Source organism: Spodoptera frugiperda, chromosome 21, assembly GCF_023101765.2.
Source record: "Spodoptera frugiperda isolate SF20-4 chromosome 21, AGI-APGP_CSIRO_Sfru_2.0, whole genome shotgun sequence".
Taxonomy (NCBI): Eukaryota; Metazoa; Arthropoda; class Insecta; order Lepidoptera; family Noctuidae; genus Spodoptera; species Spodoptera frugiperda.
The window spans coordinates 5,227,839-5,244,397 of NC_064232.1; the positions used below are offsets into that span (position 1 = coordinate 5,227,839).

General features: G+C 36.6%; 1 protein-coding gene across 3 annotated transcripts in view; it reads left to right on the forward strand.

Annotated features, from left to right (window-relative positions):
- LOC118280252 (uncharacterized) overlaps window positions 1–15,809 on the forward strand; it is a 22,285-nt gene extending 6,476 nt beyond the window's left edge. Inside the window, exons 1-10 of one of the 3 annotated variants that reach the window (XM_050701949.1) lie at window positions 1,873–2,030; window positions 6,266–6,421; window positions 7,420–7,544; window positions 9,409–9,575; window positions 10,228–10,329; window positions 11,139–11,234; window positions 12,357–12,434; window positions 13,495–13,588; window positions 14,032–14,139; window positions 15,128–15,809. In XM_050701949.1, the coding sequence (XP_050557906.1) occupies window positions 6,278–6,421; window positions 7,420–7,544; window positions 9,409–9,575; window positions 10,228–10,329; window positions 11,139–11,234; window positions 12,357–12,434; window positions 13,495–13,588; window positions 14,032–14,139; window positions 15,128–15,248 (1,035 nt within the window). In that variant the 5' untranslated portion in view covers window positions 1,873–2,030; window positions 6,266–6,277 and the 3' untranslated portion in view covers window positions 15,249–15,809. Of the gene's footprint in view, window positions 1–1,872; window positions 2,031–5,019; window positions 5,039–6,265; window positions 6,422–7,419; window positions 7,545–9,408; window positions 9,576–10,227; window positions 10,330–11,138; window positions 11,235–12,356; window positions 12,435–13,494; window positions 13,589–14,031; window positions 14,140–15,127 lie in introns of those variants that run through there. The other 2 variants (XM_050701951.1, XM_050701950.1) reach the window with 2 other exon arrangements.
- The last annotated feature ends 750 nt before the right edge of the window (window positions 15,810–16,559 follow it).

The window sequence follows — 16,559 nt, forward strand, 5'->3', positions numbered from 1 at the left end:
CTAATGGTGCTTTTCCACCATATATGTGCTATGTAGCTATGTTACGAAGATGTAATAGTTAAGCTGTGAAACTATGTGACCGTTTCCACTGATACTAAGCTATATAGCTGTGCGAGGAAGATGCGCAGCTCGAGTATGCGATGTATCGATAGTAGGGATACCATCCATAGCACGCATCTTTCCATATAAAAAACATAGATTAACTGAGTCCATTTCCACCAGTGCTAAGTTATGTGTGTGGAAGCCAATCGCATCCACAGCAACGTAGCATAGCACATCTCTGGTGGAAAAGGACGCTAAGAGCCTCGCCCTATCGATTTTGGTACACCAAACCTAATTTTGCATTAACTTTCTGAAATCGGTTACAACAAAACAACAGACTTCAGTATAATTACGTATATAGTAACATGTATTAGTATCTAAAGATAATTTTATACATATTACAATCATGGCTAAACGGCTATCGCGCCATGAAAGTGGCCAAAGAGTAGAAATAACAGCTAAATCAGATGTGTCAATATTTTTGCTTGACTGCAAAACAGTAACACCATTTTGCCTATTGTATTATGCATGTATTATACATATAAACCTTCCTCTTGAATCACTCTATCTGTTAAAAAAAACGCATCAAAATCCGTTGCGTAGTTTTAAAGATTTAAGCATACAAAGGGAAATAGGGACAGAGAAAGCAACTTTATTTTATACTATGTAGTGATTTTTATAATAGCTCTCGTAGGACATATTAAATTAGCTAAGAGCTTTTCTCCAATAATTTACGTGAGTAAACCATGATTTTTAGTTAATATTCAGAATAGGGATGCTTGATTACAACTTTTCAATACAATAAAATATTCAAAAATAAAAATAGTAATTTAAAAAACTAAAAAACCCGACTGCTAATATGATGAAAATGAAAAATAGCCTAAAACAAGAAAGTCATCGTAAAATTGAAGCAGTCGGGACCCATTGTAAAAACCCAGCCGTATGTGCCTTCACTAAGTCTTCATATTTAAATGGGTCCCGACTGCTTCAATTTTACGATGACTTTCTTGTTTTAGGGATTTTTCATTTTCATATTAGCAGTCATTTTTGTTTTTTAAATTATTTTTTTATTTTATTTTCTTTTAGTTTTATTATTTTTATATTTTAGTATATCTAGTGTCACATTCACAGTAAATACGAATCAAACGACCCCTATCAAGCTGAAATCCATCGAGTCATTCAGGCTAGAGAGTGAGCAATATTCGAATTTGGCGCCAAAATTCGCCATTTTGTTTTTTTATTATTTTGATATATCCAGTGTCACTCTCACAGTAAATACGAATCTAACGACACCTCTAAAGCCAAAATCCATCAAGCCGTTTAGGCTGCAGAGCGTGCCAAACAATTATACATACATACATACATACATACATACACTCGATAAACATAACCCTCCTTCTGGCGCAGTCGGGTAAGAATCACACTCATAAATTTGATAAACTATTTAATTTTCGTTTTTTTTAGCAAAATTTCTAGAAATAAGTTTGCTATTTGACGTAAAAATCTGATGACGTCATAATAGAGTATTTCATACAAAGTTCATAGAAAATAATTATCGATTTTCGAAAAAAGTATTGAATTTGACTAGTAAAGTCGCGAAATGCTGCTCATGAATATGAGCCTCTAGCATGGTTTGAAACTAGTCGAGTTTTTCGTTAAACCGTTACGTGATTAAGCCGATAATATAATAATTAATCTACTTTTGCTGTGCCCAAAAGGGCCCATAGTTGGAACATACTACCGTATAAAATTGTAGACCAAACTGTACACTATGTATGCATTAAAGTCATTTGATTTGACGCTCTACGAAATATCCCCCGCATAGGCAGAAAACTCCCAATACTACATGACGCATCTGTCCTATTATTTTACATGACATGTCGATAATATGAGTTATCTTAACTTACGTAATTATATACCTAATGCCCACGATAACTTTCGAACCAACCACTCAGTTATTCCCGGACCGACCTCCGTACGACTCTTATGTAAGTTGATCTTGCTTTTATATTATTTTATTCACTGAAATTAACTGAAATCGAATCAAATCAAATCAAATAACTTTATTGCATCCATAGTGTACAGTGAGGTCTACAATTTTATACAGTATTATGTTCCAACTATGGGCCCTTTTGGGCACCGCAAAAGTACTTAATCTACTTACTATAATATTAGATAACATTATTTTAAACAGTTTAAAAATATATAAATTTATAACATTTTATAGAATATGCCATAAATTTGAACTCAATGTATATTTATTTTGAAAGTAATTTAGTATTCACAAATAAAAAGGATACTTATTAACAAATAAAACCGTATATTTTTAAAAAAAAAAAGTGGTATTTGTTTCTATAATTTATTAGGTTCTTGCGAACTGGAAGTTTTCATCAAGGACGGGACGAATTTTTCTTTAGCAGCGGAACGGACATGTTTTCGTATTTAAGATCTTACTGCCAATTACAATAACGGATCTATCTAGATTTTTTATGTATATTCGGCATTTACTGATTGCTATAGAGCATTTTATACCGTGGGATAAAAAGTATCACAATCACACATTAGATGTATTTATTTATATACCTAGACTTTAATGTTTATAGTTGTAGTGATAATAGACTATACTTACTAACCTGAAACTAGGATAAACAAACAAACACTCACATTTATAACAATACTAGCTTCAGTCAGCGGCTTTGTCCGCGTTCCCGTGGAATTAAAAGATAAAAAGTATCCTATCACCTAAATCATCTCACCCTGTCTGTATACCTACCAAATTTCATCAAAATCTGATCAGTAGTTTCCTGCCTACACCTACGGGGATAAATGGCGTGACATTAACACCTACGGGGATAAAAGGCGTGACGTTATAAAAAATAGTTTCAGCGTGATTGACGGATAAACATCCAAACAAACAAACTTTCTCATTTATAATATGTATTAGTGTGATAACTTACTTTAATCAGTTAAAAAATATTTTGCCTAAATACCTACATATTATATCGTAAATTACGCAATAATAATAAAGAGTCATGATGACTTTTATTTAATTTATATCAACAGTTTTTATATGTACTTAATCTGAAGTTATAAGATATTTTAGATTAGTGCTAACGAAGATAAAATATAAAATATTGCACATCTAGTGAAAAATACTTTGCTAAAAACCGCATCAAAATCGTTCAGCCAAACCCGAAAAATTGCGCACAGACATACATACATACAGGTCAAACAGTCTTTAAAAACGGGCATTAGTCATGAACAGTCAGGTGCTGAGGGTGGCCACCGGGGTGGTTTTAGTGAAGTAAAAATTCCACACTCCCTAGTCTTTTACCCCCAGAATTAAATTCCCCGTTATCAAAAAAAAAGTACCTCTAAGCGGCAATGTGTTCAATGGTCTTTTCTTTAGATGTGTGACGATGTGCAATTATTTTTCGCCGGGTACTATAAACACGTTAGTTGCTATAATAAGTACATAATACTAAGTATATAATACGTGTATCAGATAAGCTTTAGATTATTATGTGGTTTAGGCTTATGCAATTAACTCATTATTCAATGTCAATGTCGGGAAATCCCAGACTTTTGGTTTAAAAGAGAAATGTTTTTAAAGTTCACAGAGAACCGCCTTTTAAGATCCGATCCTCAGTTTTTACTTTTAGTTGGCTAATATAATTATCTAAAATCTTCTCCTTAGTCTGAAAATACTATGCTGAAAGCCACATCAAAATCGATATAACCAAACGCGAGATAATCGGACAAAACATACATACAGGTCAAACTGAAAACCTCCTTTTTTGAAGTCGGTTGAATAAATTAAGAAAAGGGCCAAAAGGGTTAATCAGGCTTTACAGTTTTCAATAAAATCAGATTCAATTATATATGTTTTCTGTCAAAAATAAAATTAGCTATTTTAGATGCTGATTATGATGAAGACGTTGAAGTAAACCCGCGTGTGTAAGTTAGTATTTATTTACAACTTGATAATGTGTACGTGTGAGCAGTACTCTGATATCGTAAATTTGTTATCTTATTATTATAAATAATAGATTATATAATAACAAGCATTTTTTAGTTTATCTCTAAAATAAAACATCTATAATTAAAACGTGGTGGCCCGGTGGTTTAAGATGCCCGCTTCTCATGCATGAGAGTGCGGCTTCGAAACCTACCAACAGCAAGTACCAATGTGACTATTTCCGAGTTATATGTACTTTCTAAGATTATTTAAACACCACAAACACTGAAGGAAAACGTCGTAAGAAAATCTGGGCCTATAATTTCTAATCAAAAGTTTGAAATCACCAACCTGAATTTATCAAGCGTGGTGATTAATACTTGAGCATTAGCACCTTATCATTGTGAAAAGAGGGCTTTGGTCAGCAGTGGCCATTTGTAGCTTAGCTGTTACATCTTCGTAGCATAGCTACGTAGCACATCACTGGTGGAAAAGCACCCTAAAAGCGAGGAACGACCTCTCGTTTCGTTTACCAAATTCGTACTATAAAGGCAACTTCTGATAGTATACATAAAAAATACCATAAATCGCACAATACGATACCAAATTCCATTTTAGTAAGTCACAATGCCGACTCAAAAAAAGGTCCTGCAATATAATAGAAAATATGTGAACAAACCTGATAAAAAATTGACAGTATTGTAACTTAGGAATGCGAGCGACGTCAAGTTGTGTATGAATTGAACAATATAAGGACATTTGGTCTTGAGTTGTGAAGTCGAGAAGTTGTCTTATACATAAAAGTAGTTCTAAAAGTATCTGCCACGGCTTCAGCGGGAGGTAGTGTTGTGTTTAAAGATTACAATAGTGAAGAAATTTCGTACCCCGGACCAGTTAATTCAATTTGAGAACGTAAAGAAGTTAAATAAACATTGACTCTACTCTGTATACAGTGGTTTAAGTAAAGTTAATTACTTTACAAGTCGTTGTTAATTCTCAAGGAAATAGTTATTGAGTTAGTTGATATATAGTATATAGGTATGTATGTTTTTCCTTTTGTTTTGTTTGTATTAGGTATTTGTTTCTGCCTTAAGTCTAGCAATATAATTAATACCTACATTAGACTTACCTACAAAACGTTTTCTGTTTCAAATTGATATTTTATTGAGGTAATAAGAACATATATTATGTCGTGGTGGCGTGGAGATGGTAAATAAATAACCGGAAAAACTAGAGGCGATACAAGTGCGTTACCGGTCTTTAGGGGGTTAGGAATTTAAGGGTTGTTGGGGAATCGGGGATAATGATTTCAGATTAAGGGTGCTTATCCACCAGAGATGTGCTTTCTAGCTATGCGAGAAAGCTGTGAAATCGCACGCATCTTTAATATAAAAACATAGCTTAACTGAGTCCATTTCCACCAGTGCTAAGCTATGTGTACCAATGAATATGATTGGTGGAAGCCAAACGCATCCACATCAACGCAGCAGACTAAATGCGTTTTAAAATAAACCTTCTTTACATATACAAAGATTAGGTATTTACTATGTATGTACTGTGTATATTTACATAGCATTATGTATGTGTAGGTATGTATATTATATAAACCAGTATTATGTAGTAATTTTCCTTTAAGATACCGATAAATATTATCTTTATTGGTGTCTTAGTGAATAATAACTAATGTTTTATATATGTATACGATATATTATTTATGAACTAAACTAGTTTTGACACGTGAATTCGTCTCTCAATTCTGGTTTCCATTTTCTGTATCCGACCGTCTTTTGAATAATTTTAATCTCTATCTATAAAAATCAATTTCTGTTCGTTAGTCTCGCTAAAACTCGAGAACGGCTGGACCAATTTGGCAAATTTTGGTCTAATTATTATTTGTGGAAGTCCAGGGAAGTTTTAAAAGATGAAAAGAGTCACTGGATGATTGTTCCCTCAAAAAAAAAAGACATAGATGCTATTAGTAAAGACTTTAAAAGAACCAAAAATGCTTCAATAATACTTTACACAACCCGGCAATTGGACGCGAGACAACTTACTTGCACTCAATAAATCTTCTTTTAATCAATAAATAATTTTCACCTGAGCTTTTCTGTATTTGCTTAATCCATGCACCTACAACTGGTTTGGCTCTGCATCACCCAAAGGTTGAGCTGGTAAAAAATGCCTACGGCATTAAGCCCATATTTTATGTACACATTTATGTGCACGAAGAGCTAAATAAATAAATAAATCTTCTCTTTGTTACAGTAAAAACCAAAAATGGAGGCTGTTGTATTTGATGGAAGTGCTCTCAACTTGTATTACCAAAAAGACTATCCCCTGCCGAAGCTGATCAACGATGATGACGTCATCGTGAAGGTCCACTACTCAGGCATCTGCGGCACTGATCTCCATATCATACAGGTAAGGGTCTACTGAAAAGACTAAGGTCTTCTGGAAAGACCGCGGTCTTTTGTGAAAAGACCGTATTCTTCTGGAAAGACTGTGGTCTTTTGGAAAGACTGTGGTCTTTTGTGAAAAGACCGCGTTGGTTATCGAAAAGTTTCTGATTATATTCTTTAATCAATATAGTTTACAGAACAAAATCGTTACTAAGGAACCGTTTAAGTAATCATTAAATGACTCTGAGTGCGGCAGTAAGAGGCATTAAAATTTTAATTAAGCAATTATCTCCTTATCATCTAGCACTCTGATCATGATAACGTCAGGTTTATCACCACTTAGCACATTTTTATTGCACTCTTTTATCAGTACAAATTGCAATAGGCTCATGTTCAGCAGGTTTGCTACGTAGCTTATCGTATCGTGGGGGGTGGATTCCTGGTAGGTAGGTAGTTTAAAAGTGGTGGTGGTGGTCACCGGTGACCGACGTCAGCGGAGGATTTGCCTTCAACAATTTTCTATTGGCAGTCAAAGACTTAACCACGTGATTGTACTCATGATTACAAACAACTTTCCCGAAGAAACTTTTTTTTGTATACTCGTTAGTTTTGTTTTTATCACGATAACAAAGTAAAGTAAAGTAAGTAAGGTTCCAAAATAGTTACCTAGTTACTAATTTTCCGATAACTCGGGCGCGGGCGCCTCGCTACTAACAGCTGATCATGCGAAAGCAAGCACGTGCTAAATTTTGTTGTTTTATTATTGTGATAAAAATATAAAAGGCTGGCTTGTAGGAGTTACAGCGGTTTTGGAAGGTTGTAGCGGGCTTGTCCCATAAAAATGGGGATATAATAAAGAATTTTTTATTTTGAATTAGTGGTATTACACATAGGAAATACATGCAATGGTGGTAGGATAGGTAGATGAGCTTCATGTTATGCCGTCTAGGCGTACAAATATTTATAATTTTGAATCTCATGCATGCAATGAAGTTATAAAATTTTTGTTCTTCTTTTCAGGGTGAATTTCCAGCCATCAAATCCCGTCCCATTCCTCTCGGCCACGAGTCCTCAGGAGTCATCCACGAGGTCGGCAAGAACTCTATCTTCAAAGTGGGACAGAAAGTTGTCATCGACCCCAACACGTGAGTCACTATTAAGTTCAACAGCCCCTGACAGTCCACTAGATTGTACGTCTCCTTTACGTAGCGTAAAACGAGGTGAATAGAAATCAAGGGGTCAAAAGATAGGATACAGGAACGGGGTAAATAAATGTTGGCAAAATGTTTTAACAACTTTTTTTTTCTTTTTAAAAAAGACGTTGCCCCACACTAGGATTTCCTCCTATGTCGTGGGTGCGTTTACAAACATACAAGTTCACATATACATGACACCCAGACCCAAAACAACAATTTGTGGATCACACAAAGAGTTGCTCCGTGCGGAAATCGAACCTGCTACACGTTGCACAGCAGCCAGTTGCCTAGCCACCGCGCCAACCGTGCAGTCTACTCCTGTATCTATTCACACCTTGATTTCTATTCACCCATAGGGAGGTACTATATAATAGGCATTGCACCATGGGGACTCCGGGGTTGGTCTACTAAGAGGACCCGGTGCCTTCTTTAGGTGCAGATGGTAGCCATCGGGGAGGTTTTAGTGAGATAAAAATCCCACACTCCCTAGTTTTTTCCTCCAAAAAGCTAGGCGCCTAAAAATGCCTATTTTACATGATCATAATGGATTTGTCATCTTTACTCATGGAAGATGAAATGTGACGGGTCGAGGTTTGGCTATTACTCGCCTGGTGGTAAGCGATGATGCGATCTGAGCACCTAAAAATCACCCTATGAAGACCTTAGGTGAAGCGAGAGGATGTGTTAGACTCTAACTAACTAAACACCACCCTGTGTCAATTTTTGCGAAACTTTCATTATTCATGTTATCTCCCACACTAGGATTTTCTCCTGTATCGTGGGTGCGTTTACAAACATACAAGTTCACATACACATGACACTCAGACTCAAAACAACAATTCGTGGGTTAAGAACTAGAGTAGCGTAAGGGCAAAATGACAACTTCTCAGGAGAGCCGAAAAACAACTCAAATTTACCTACCGTCAACTTGTAGGTCTTTTATGGCAAAATCTATAGTATCTGTATATCTGGTTTTTACTTAAAATAAAGCTTTATTTATTGGCTACAGAATACTGTAAATTTATGGTAAAAAAGCGGATAAATTAAAAAAAAAAATCTATTTTTCTAAAACTGGTTGACATACGTCATAATAACGGACTGCATTAGTTTAATTATTTAGTGCCATAGTAGCGTAACCCACCCTTACGTTTTTTTGGCACGGAGAAAAATTACAGACGCGTACAAAACAAGGACCCATAAGCAGTAACGGCTCCTTACTAGTTTATTTGGCACGAAACAAATTTAGGCTACACAATCATAATTCGGTGTCCTATCCGCTCGTAAGTCGAGTTACGATCGTTGTGCTCAGAATTTTATTGACAAAATAATGTCAAGATTATTGTAAGTAGAAACACTTCCTTTTGGCAATAAACAAACTTCTTTTTTTCTTATGCGTTGTTATTGTACTAAGCAATCTACATACTACATCGTTCCAGTTTTTCGGCACATACAAATATGGGGATTGAAAAAGCGAATGGTGAAAAAAAAAATTTTTTGAGTTTTTGCCCTTACGCTACTCTAGTTCTTAACCCACGAATTAGTAGACCACAAAAAGAGTTGCTCAACTCACGTTGCCACGATGTTTTTTTTGTTTTTAGTTTTACTTTTATGTTATTTTTATTTATTTTTTTATTTTCTCATATTGTGTAGTACTTTTATTCCCTGTTTTTATATAAGAATAATTTATGAATGTTTTTATTACTTTTATATTTGTTTTAATTTTCGTTTTGATTTTTTTTTTGGTGCATCGTGCCCGGTGCAAAATAATTTTTTTTTCTTTCTTTCTATAACATCATAAACTTTTCCATTCCAGTTCCTGCAGTCTGTGCGATTTCTGCCGTAAAGGTAACTACCAGTACTGCCTGACTGCTGGTATCAACAGCACCATCGGAATCTGGAAGGACGGTGGCTGGGCACAGTATGTCCGAGTGCCACAGAGCCAGGTCTTCGCGTTACCCGATGGAATTACTACTGAACAGGGTATGTGGTCTTTAATTGGTTTCTTGATAATTCTAAAGCATTTAACCGCAAGATTTGTTAATGAAGTTAATTTTTTTTCTTATCTTTAAAAAAAAACGTTGCCCCACATTAGGATTTTCTCCTGTGTCGTGGGTGCGTTTACAAACATACAAGTTCACATACACATGACACCCAGACCCGAAACAACAATTTGTGGATCACACAAAGAGTTGCGCCGTGCGGGAATCGAACCCGCTACCCGTTGCGCGGCAGCCAGTTGCCCAGCCACCGCACCAACCGTGCAGTCAATTATCAAATAAAAACTAACTTGAAGTGTCGAAAAAATAATCCTCATTGGGGTATGATGATCAAAATACTGGCAGTTTTGCCACGTTGAATTGCAATGCCTTTGACCAAGCTAGTAGCCAGCCTTTGGGTCACCTGCAGTGTCAACCATCCTCTTCACAATATCGTTGTAAAGGAGATGTGCACTTGGACCCCACGGCCCTACAGTTTCAACCCTAAGCGGTTCGAAAGTATAATTGCCAATTAGGCTATTTATATTTTCGCCGCTTGAGGTTCTCGGCGGCACTTTATAATTCTGGGATAGTAAACAAAATTACGGTTCCCATTATCTTCTATTCTCATAAATACCTTACTGTCTTGTTTCCAGCTGGCCTCTGTGAGCCCTACTCCTGCGTGTCCCACGGCTTTGACCGCGCCTCCCCCCTCAAAGTAGGAGAAAAGATTCTCATTCTTGGAGCTGGTATCATTGGTAAGTAAAATATTTGTTACTAGCTACTTCCGCGCGGTTTCACCCGCTCTGCTCGGCTCCTATTGGTCATAGCGCGATGTTTTATAGCCTATAGCCTTCCTCGATAAATGGACTATCCAACACAAAAAGAATTATTCAAATCGGACCAGTAGTTCCGGAGATTAGCGCGTTCAAACAAACAAACAAACAAACTCTTCAGCTTTATAATATTAGTATAGATAATTATAAAATATTTTAATTAAAAAGCTCTAGACGGACATACAGGGTGTAAGCGGAACGCTCCCAAACGTCGCAAACAGGTGATGGTAAAAAACGTGTATTATTTTTAAAAAAATAAAGAATTCAATGTTTATTTTAAGTAATAATAGTTCTGAATTTTAATATAGCATGAATAATACAAACACAAAAACGATTAAAATTATAAAAACAAACAATTTGTGGCGTTTTTCGGGAGCGTTCCGCTTACACCCTGTATAGCGACCAGATTATAAAAGGCGATATATTAAAGAAGGGCCAAATTAAAAGTACCTTTAACCGACGAGCATGCATTAAAAGACTGATGACTGTTGATGAAGCGAAAGAGGTGTGTAAGAATCGTAGCAATTGGCATTCCATTGTCTCTGCCTACCTACATGGGAGACAGGTGTGAGGTTATGTAAGTATATTGTATCACCTAATGGTATGGAATCAGCGAAGCAATACTAGAGAAATTTACTAGTACGTTACCGAAAATTGGGGGCCTTTGGAAACTTCCTCTGAATTTGAATTCATTGTGTACACTATAATTTAATTCTGATATATGTATCCAGGTAACCTTTGGATCACCACCCTGCACCACCACGGCCACAGGGAAGTCACTGTCTCTGAGATGAACCGGACCAGGTTGGACATCGTCAAGAGATTGGGTAAGATAGCAGATGCTTTCTTATTATTTATTATTTATTTATTTATTTTATTAAAAGGTACATGTTATGAACTTATAAACTAGTATATAGTCCGACAAAACTATATATGTAGTTTGTCTGTCGGATCCAAGTGGTATATATTAGATAAATATTATGTATTAATAGTAAATGTTTACAAAGTAGTTTAATGTATAGTAATTATAATATAAAAATAAGTCGGATTTTCCTTCCTATATCTCTAATTCTTATCTTCTCTTCTCTCACATAGTTGAAGCAATCGAAACAATGTAACCAAGAATTGTATTGTGAATCTGATTGAAAAAGAGTAACCTATGGAGTTTCTTGCTCGTTCTTCTCCATAGGAATCTACACTTTGGAACAAGCAAATAGCTTCACTAGAGGACTGACCGACAGACAGACATTTTTATTTTTTATTCCTGGTCTATTTGAAATCAATAATTTTGACTTTGACTTTCTTCATGATGAACAGCATTGTGGGGTTAGAACTCGAAACGGAATATTTACCATGTTTTTCTATTTCTATGAGTTTCCGATATTTCGGCTTTCGTTCTAAAACTAGTGTTAGTGACAATGACAGATTAAAACAAAAAAAAAAAAAAAACTATACAGCATTGTGGGTGTCCACAGCTGGACTATGAGTTTTCTTTACATAAGAGGATTTGTTATAATCTCCACGCGTGGCCGGATTACAATTAAAATTATGAGCAGTTTGATAAGACAGGAGTTTTACATGGTCTGTGCTTAATATGTACCTACCTAATTGAAGTGTGGGAGAACTTCGGCACGAATGGGCCATAGAAAATGGTGACACAACGGCCTCACAGAAAACCCACGTGAAACAACGCTTGCTTTGTGTTTCGTTGTATGAGTGAGGTTACCGGTGGCCCAATTACCCACCTTCCCGATCTTTCCAATTGCCAATTTCCCATCAACCCTTAAATTCCTAACCCCCAAAAGGCTGGCAACGCACTTGTAACGTCTCTGGTGTTTCTGGCGTCCATGGGCGGCGGCGATTGCTTACCATCAGGTGATCCGTCTGCTCGTTTACCGGCTTGATTTTTACTATACATTATATACTAATATATTTTATTGATGTTTCAGACACCGGCTTCAGGCTAGTCACCCCTGATGTTTTGGCAAACGAGAAGACTACTTATGACGTCATCATTGACTGCACAGGTAATCCATACTTCTTACATTCACATATAACTCATGCGATTCCTTCACCATAAAGAGTTAACCCGCTATATACTTATATACGGTGACTGGTAATTAGTGAACGATATTTAAACACGTGATTGTACTCATGATTACAAGAAATTTTTTGTATGCTCATTAGTCTTATTGTTATCATAATTCAATTTCTTGAAGAAGCCAATATTGTAAAGCCTTGGAAAACTGCGCTTCATTCCACAATCTGAGAGAAGAAATACGAGATCTAAGGATCTAAGGATACGAGATGGAATTGACATACTTTTAAATGTGGAAACTAGCGTTTTCTTTTTCTTCTCCAAGACAGTTATTCATGTCCCTGGAACGCGCCGGACTTCAGTGTTCCGGTGTTTTCATGTTTGTATCTACTGTAGATCCTGGCTCACAGGAGTTGCAGCGGTTTGGAAGGTTGTGGCGGGCTTGTCAAAATACACCAAGATACTTTTAAATGCCTACATACCTTTTTTCTAAGTTGTTTACTCACGGGAGAGCCTTGCTTCAGCACTGCTGGGCCGGCTCGACTGGATTGAGATCACAGCCTCACAGAAAACTAGCATTAAAGTTGTTCCATGTCAGTAGGTCTACTCTTCGGCAGTAGGTTTTATTGATTTACTAATAAAATTACGTTTTATTTTTAATTTTAAATCAAATAAATCTAAACCTATTTATTTATCTTCATTTCATACGTTCATTTTTGTTCACGAAAGTTGGCAATAAATGTAATTGTTACGGAATCTGCGTAATTTCGGATGAAACTTCGTTTTTCGTTGAATTAGAGCTATTATATGGTAGTATGGTAGAATTAGCGCTAGGCTGGAGAACAGGGGCCTTAGACTGCTATTACAATTGACCTTAGTCTGCTATTACAAGGGACGGAGCTATGTAGATTGTATAGCTCCATCCCTCTTGCACTGCTCAGTGATCGACCATTCTGACACAATTGTAATAACAGACTAAGGCCCCAGAAATTTTTCTGTTGTGTGAATGAGGTGACCGGACAATACCTAATGCTGCTTTATTTTACCAGGAGTGGGGAAGGTGATGGAGATTTCCTTTAACTACCTAAAGGAGGGAGGAAAGTACGTGCTGTTTGGATGCTGCCCCCCTACACACACCACTTCGTAAGTATCCATTAATACTTACTTGGGCATATTTGTTAGAAAGATTCGAAAGACTGCCTCGTTGGCCGAATGGTTGCAAAGGCGACTGCCAGGCAAGGGGTCCAGGGTTCGATTCTCGGGACGAAGTATTGTTAAGCTTTTTTCGGTTTTTCGAAAATTCTTAGTAGTACTGGAAATATGCCCGGTATATAGCAATAGGCTCTACACCTATTACATGGGACTTAAAACAAAAATGGTGAAAAGTTGGTGTACATTGTACAGCGTCATTACCTGCCGTAATGTGCACTCTATCTACACCTTCGGAGATAAAAGGTGTGACGTAACAAAAAAAATATATTTTAAAATGTGCTTGTAAGAGCAAATATAAGAGCATTAATTTTGGAAAAAATCCTCCTCGTTTGTGTTTTTTTTTACCAATAACCATGTTTTTTTTTTCATTTTAGCCTGAATCCCTTCGATATTTACAACAAGGAGTTGACCATTATCGGAGTGAAGATCAATCCGTTCAGTTTCCCCAGTGCAATCAGCTGGCTGAAGGCTATGGGCAGCAGGTAATTGTTCTCTTATTCTATTGTGGCGACACTCTGACAAGTGACAAGTGACATATGACAGAAGTCGCACATAAACTATCGACGAGCAAATCAACCGATGACGTCATAAATATCCTGCATCGTATATGTGAAGTTTACATGCGAATAAACATGGATAGAAAATCCCAACGAACAACAGTTGGGCAGAAAGCCCGCCAGGCTGATCACCTCGCCTGGTCGGAGGATCCTCCTTTTCTTAGGGAACTTTACTCGCTGTTCCCTAAACTATAATATAAAAATAAGTCGGGTTTTCCTTCCTGACGCTATAACTCCAGAACGCACGAACCGATTTCCACGGTTTTGCATTTGTTGGAAAGGTCTCGGACTCCGTGGGGTTTATAGTAAAGAAAATTCAGGCGCGTTAGTCGTTCTTATGTAGGCGTTCTAGGGTACCTAGACAGGTTTTTGGTCTTGTATGTTAAGTGTGGGAGAACCATGCTTCGGCACGAATGGGCCGGCTCGACCGGAGTAATACCACGGCCCCACCGAAAACCGACGTGAAACAACGCTTGCGTTGTGTTTCGTTGTGTGAGTGAGGTTACCGGAGGCCCAATTACCCCTCTTCCCAATCTTAACAAACCCCGATTCCTGAACAACAATTTAATTTTAATTTCCTAACCCCCAAAAGTCCGGCAAAGCACTTGTAACGCCTCTGGTGTTTCAAGTGTCCATGGGCGCTGGTGATTGCTTACCATCAGGCGATCCATTTGCAAGTATTTGTTATGGAGTTTCCTGCCCATTCTTCTCCATCGAAGCTATACTTTGGAACGAGCACCTAGCTTCACTGACAGACAGACTGACTGACAATTTGACGTTTCATAAGTACCTGATTTAGGATTGATTGAAATAAATGCTTTGACTTTGACTTGGTTGCACGGCAGCCAGTTGCCCAGCCACCGCGCCAAACGTGCAGTCAAAATTATTTCTAATGTCTAAAATTATTTTCTAGATATCTGGACTACCACAAACTTGGAGTCAAGACCTACAAACTATCGGAGTATAAGGAGGCCATGGAAGATCTGAAGAAGGGCAGTGTTGCCAAGGCCGTGTTCAAGATCAACCAGGATTAATAAACAAACTGATTTACACACAAACAATAATTATTTATAAAAATATCTTTTTGAAAATGGCAGCTGTCTTAAAATAGGGATGATGACTGGGTCAAAAATAAATTATTACAACTTTTCAATACAATAAAATATTCAAAAATAATCACACTTTCATTCATAAATTTTATGAAATACTTAATTTTCGATTTTTTCTAGCTAAATTTCTAGAAATAAGTCTGCTATTTGATTTGACGTAAAAATCTGATGACGTCATTATAGAGTATTTCATACAAAGTTCATAGAAAATATCGTTTTTGACGTTTCGAAAAAAGTATTGAATTTGACTAGTAGGAAACTAGCCTATTGCTACGAATCTTAGATACCTCTTTCGCTTCATCAACAGTCATCAGTCTTTTCATGCATGCTCGTCGGTTAAGGGTACTTTTAATTTGGCCCTTCTTTAATACATGAATAATTTAAATATTATATTTATTGATTGCCCTGATTGGCTGATGTTTTGTGTATCACAATGTAATCACAATAAAATTAATCAAATAAATATTTTATTTTGTTGTTGTTTTATATCTTGTTTTATTTTTATACATACATAACCTCACACCTGCGCCTATTTCCCATTGGGAGTAGGCCGAGATAATGCAACGCCATTTCTACGATTCTGTAAAATAAATAATTTATTTTATGCTTGATCGAAAACCGAGCGTGAAACAAGCGACGTGTAAGTGAGGTTACCGGAGGCCCCATTACCCGCCTTCTCTCTAAACCCCGATTATCCAACAACCCTTAAATTCCTAACCCCAAAATGCCGGCAACGCACTTGTAACGCCTCTGGTGTTTCAAGTGTCCATGGGCGGCGGCGATTGCTTACCATCAGGTGATCCGTCTGCTCGTTTACCGGCTTATATCACTACATAGTATACAAAAAAGTCGCTTTCTCTGTCCCTATGCCCCTTTGTAAATCTTTAAAACTACGCATCGGATTTTAATGCAGTTTTTTTTAATTGATAGACTGATTCTAAGAAGGAATGTTTATATGCATAATATATTAATGCACATGCATATTAGTCTTGAATATTTGTGGAAGTCCATTGGAACCAAAAGGTGAAAACATGCGAAGCGGCAAAGGGGCGGGCTCAGCTAGTATATAAACAATATTATCTATATAATGTACTCATCTTCCAAAAAGATCATTAAATTAAATCCGTTACTTATACTCGTATTATAGAGTAACACGACATGACTTGAAATCATCAATCATTATAGTTTTAACATAATAATGGTATTATAGTAGTCACCGTTATGGTTATACTTATA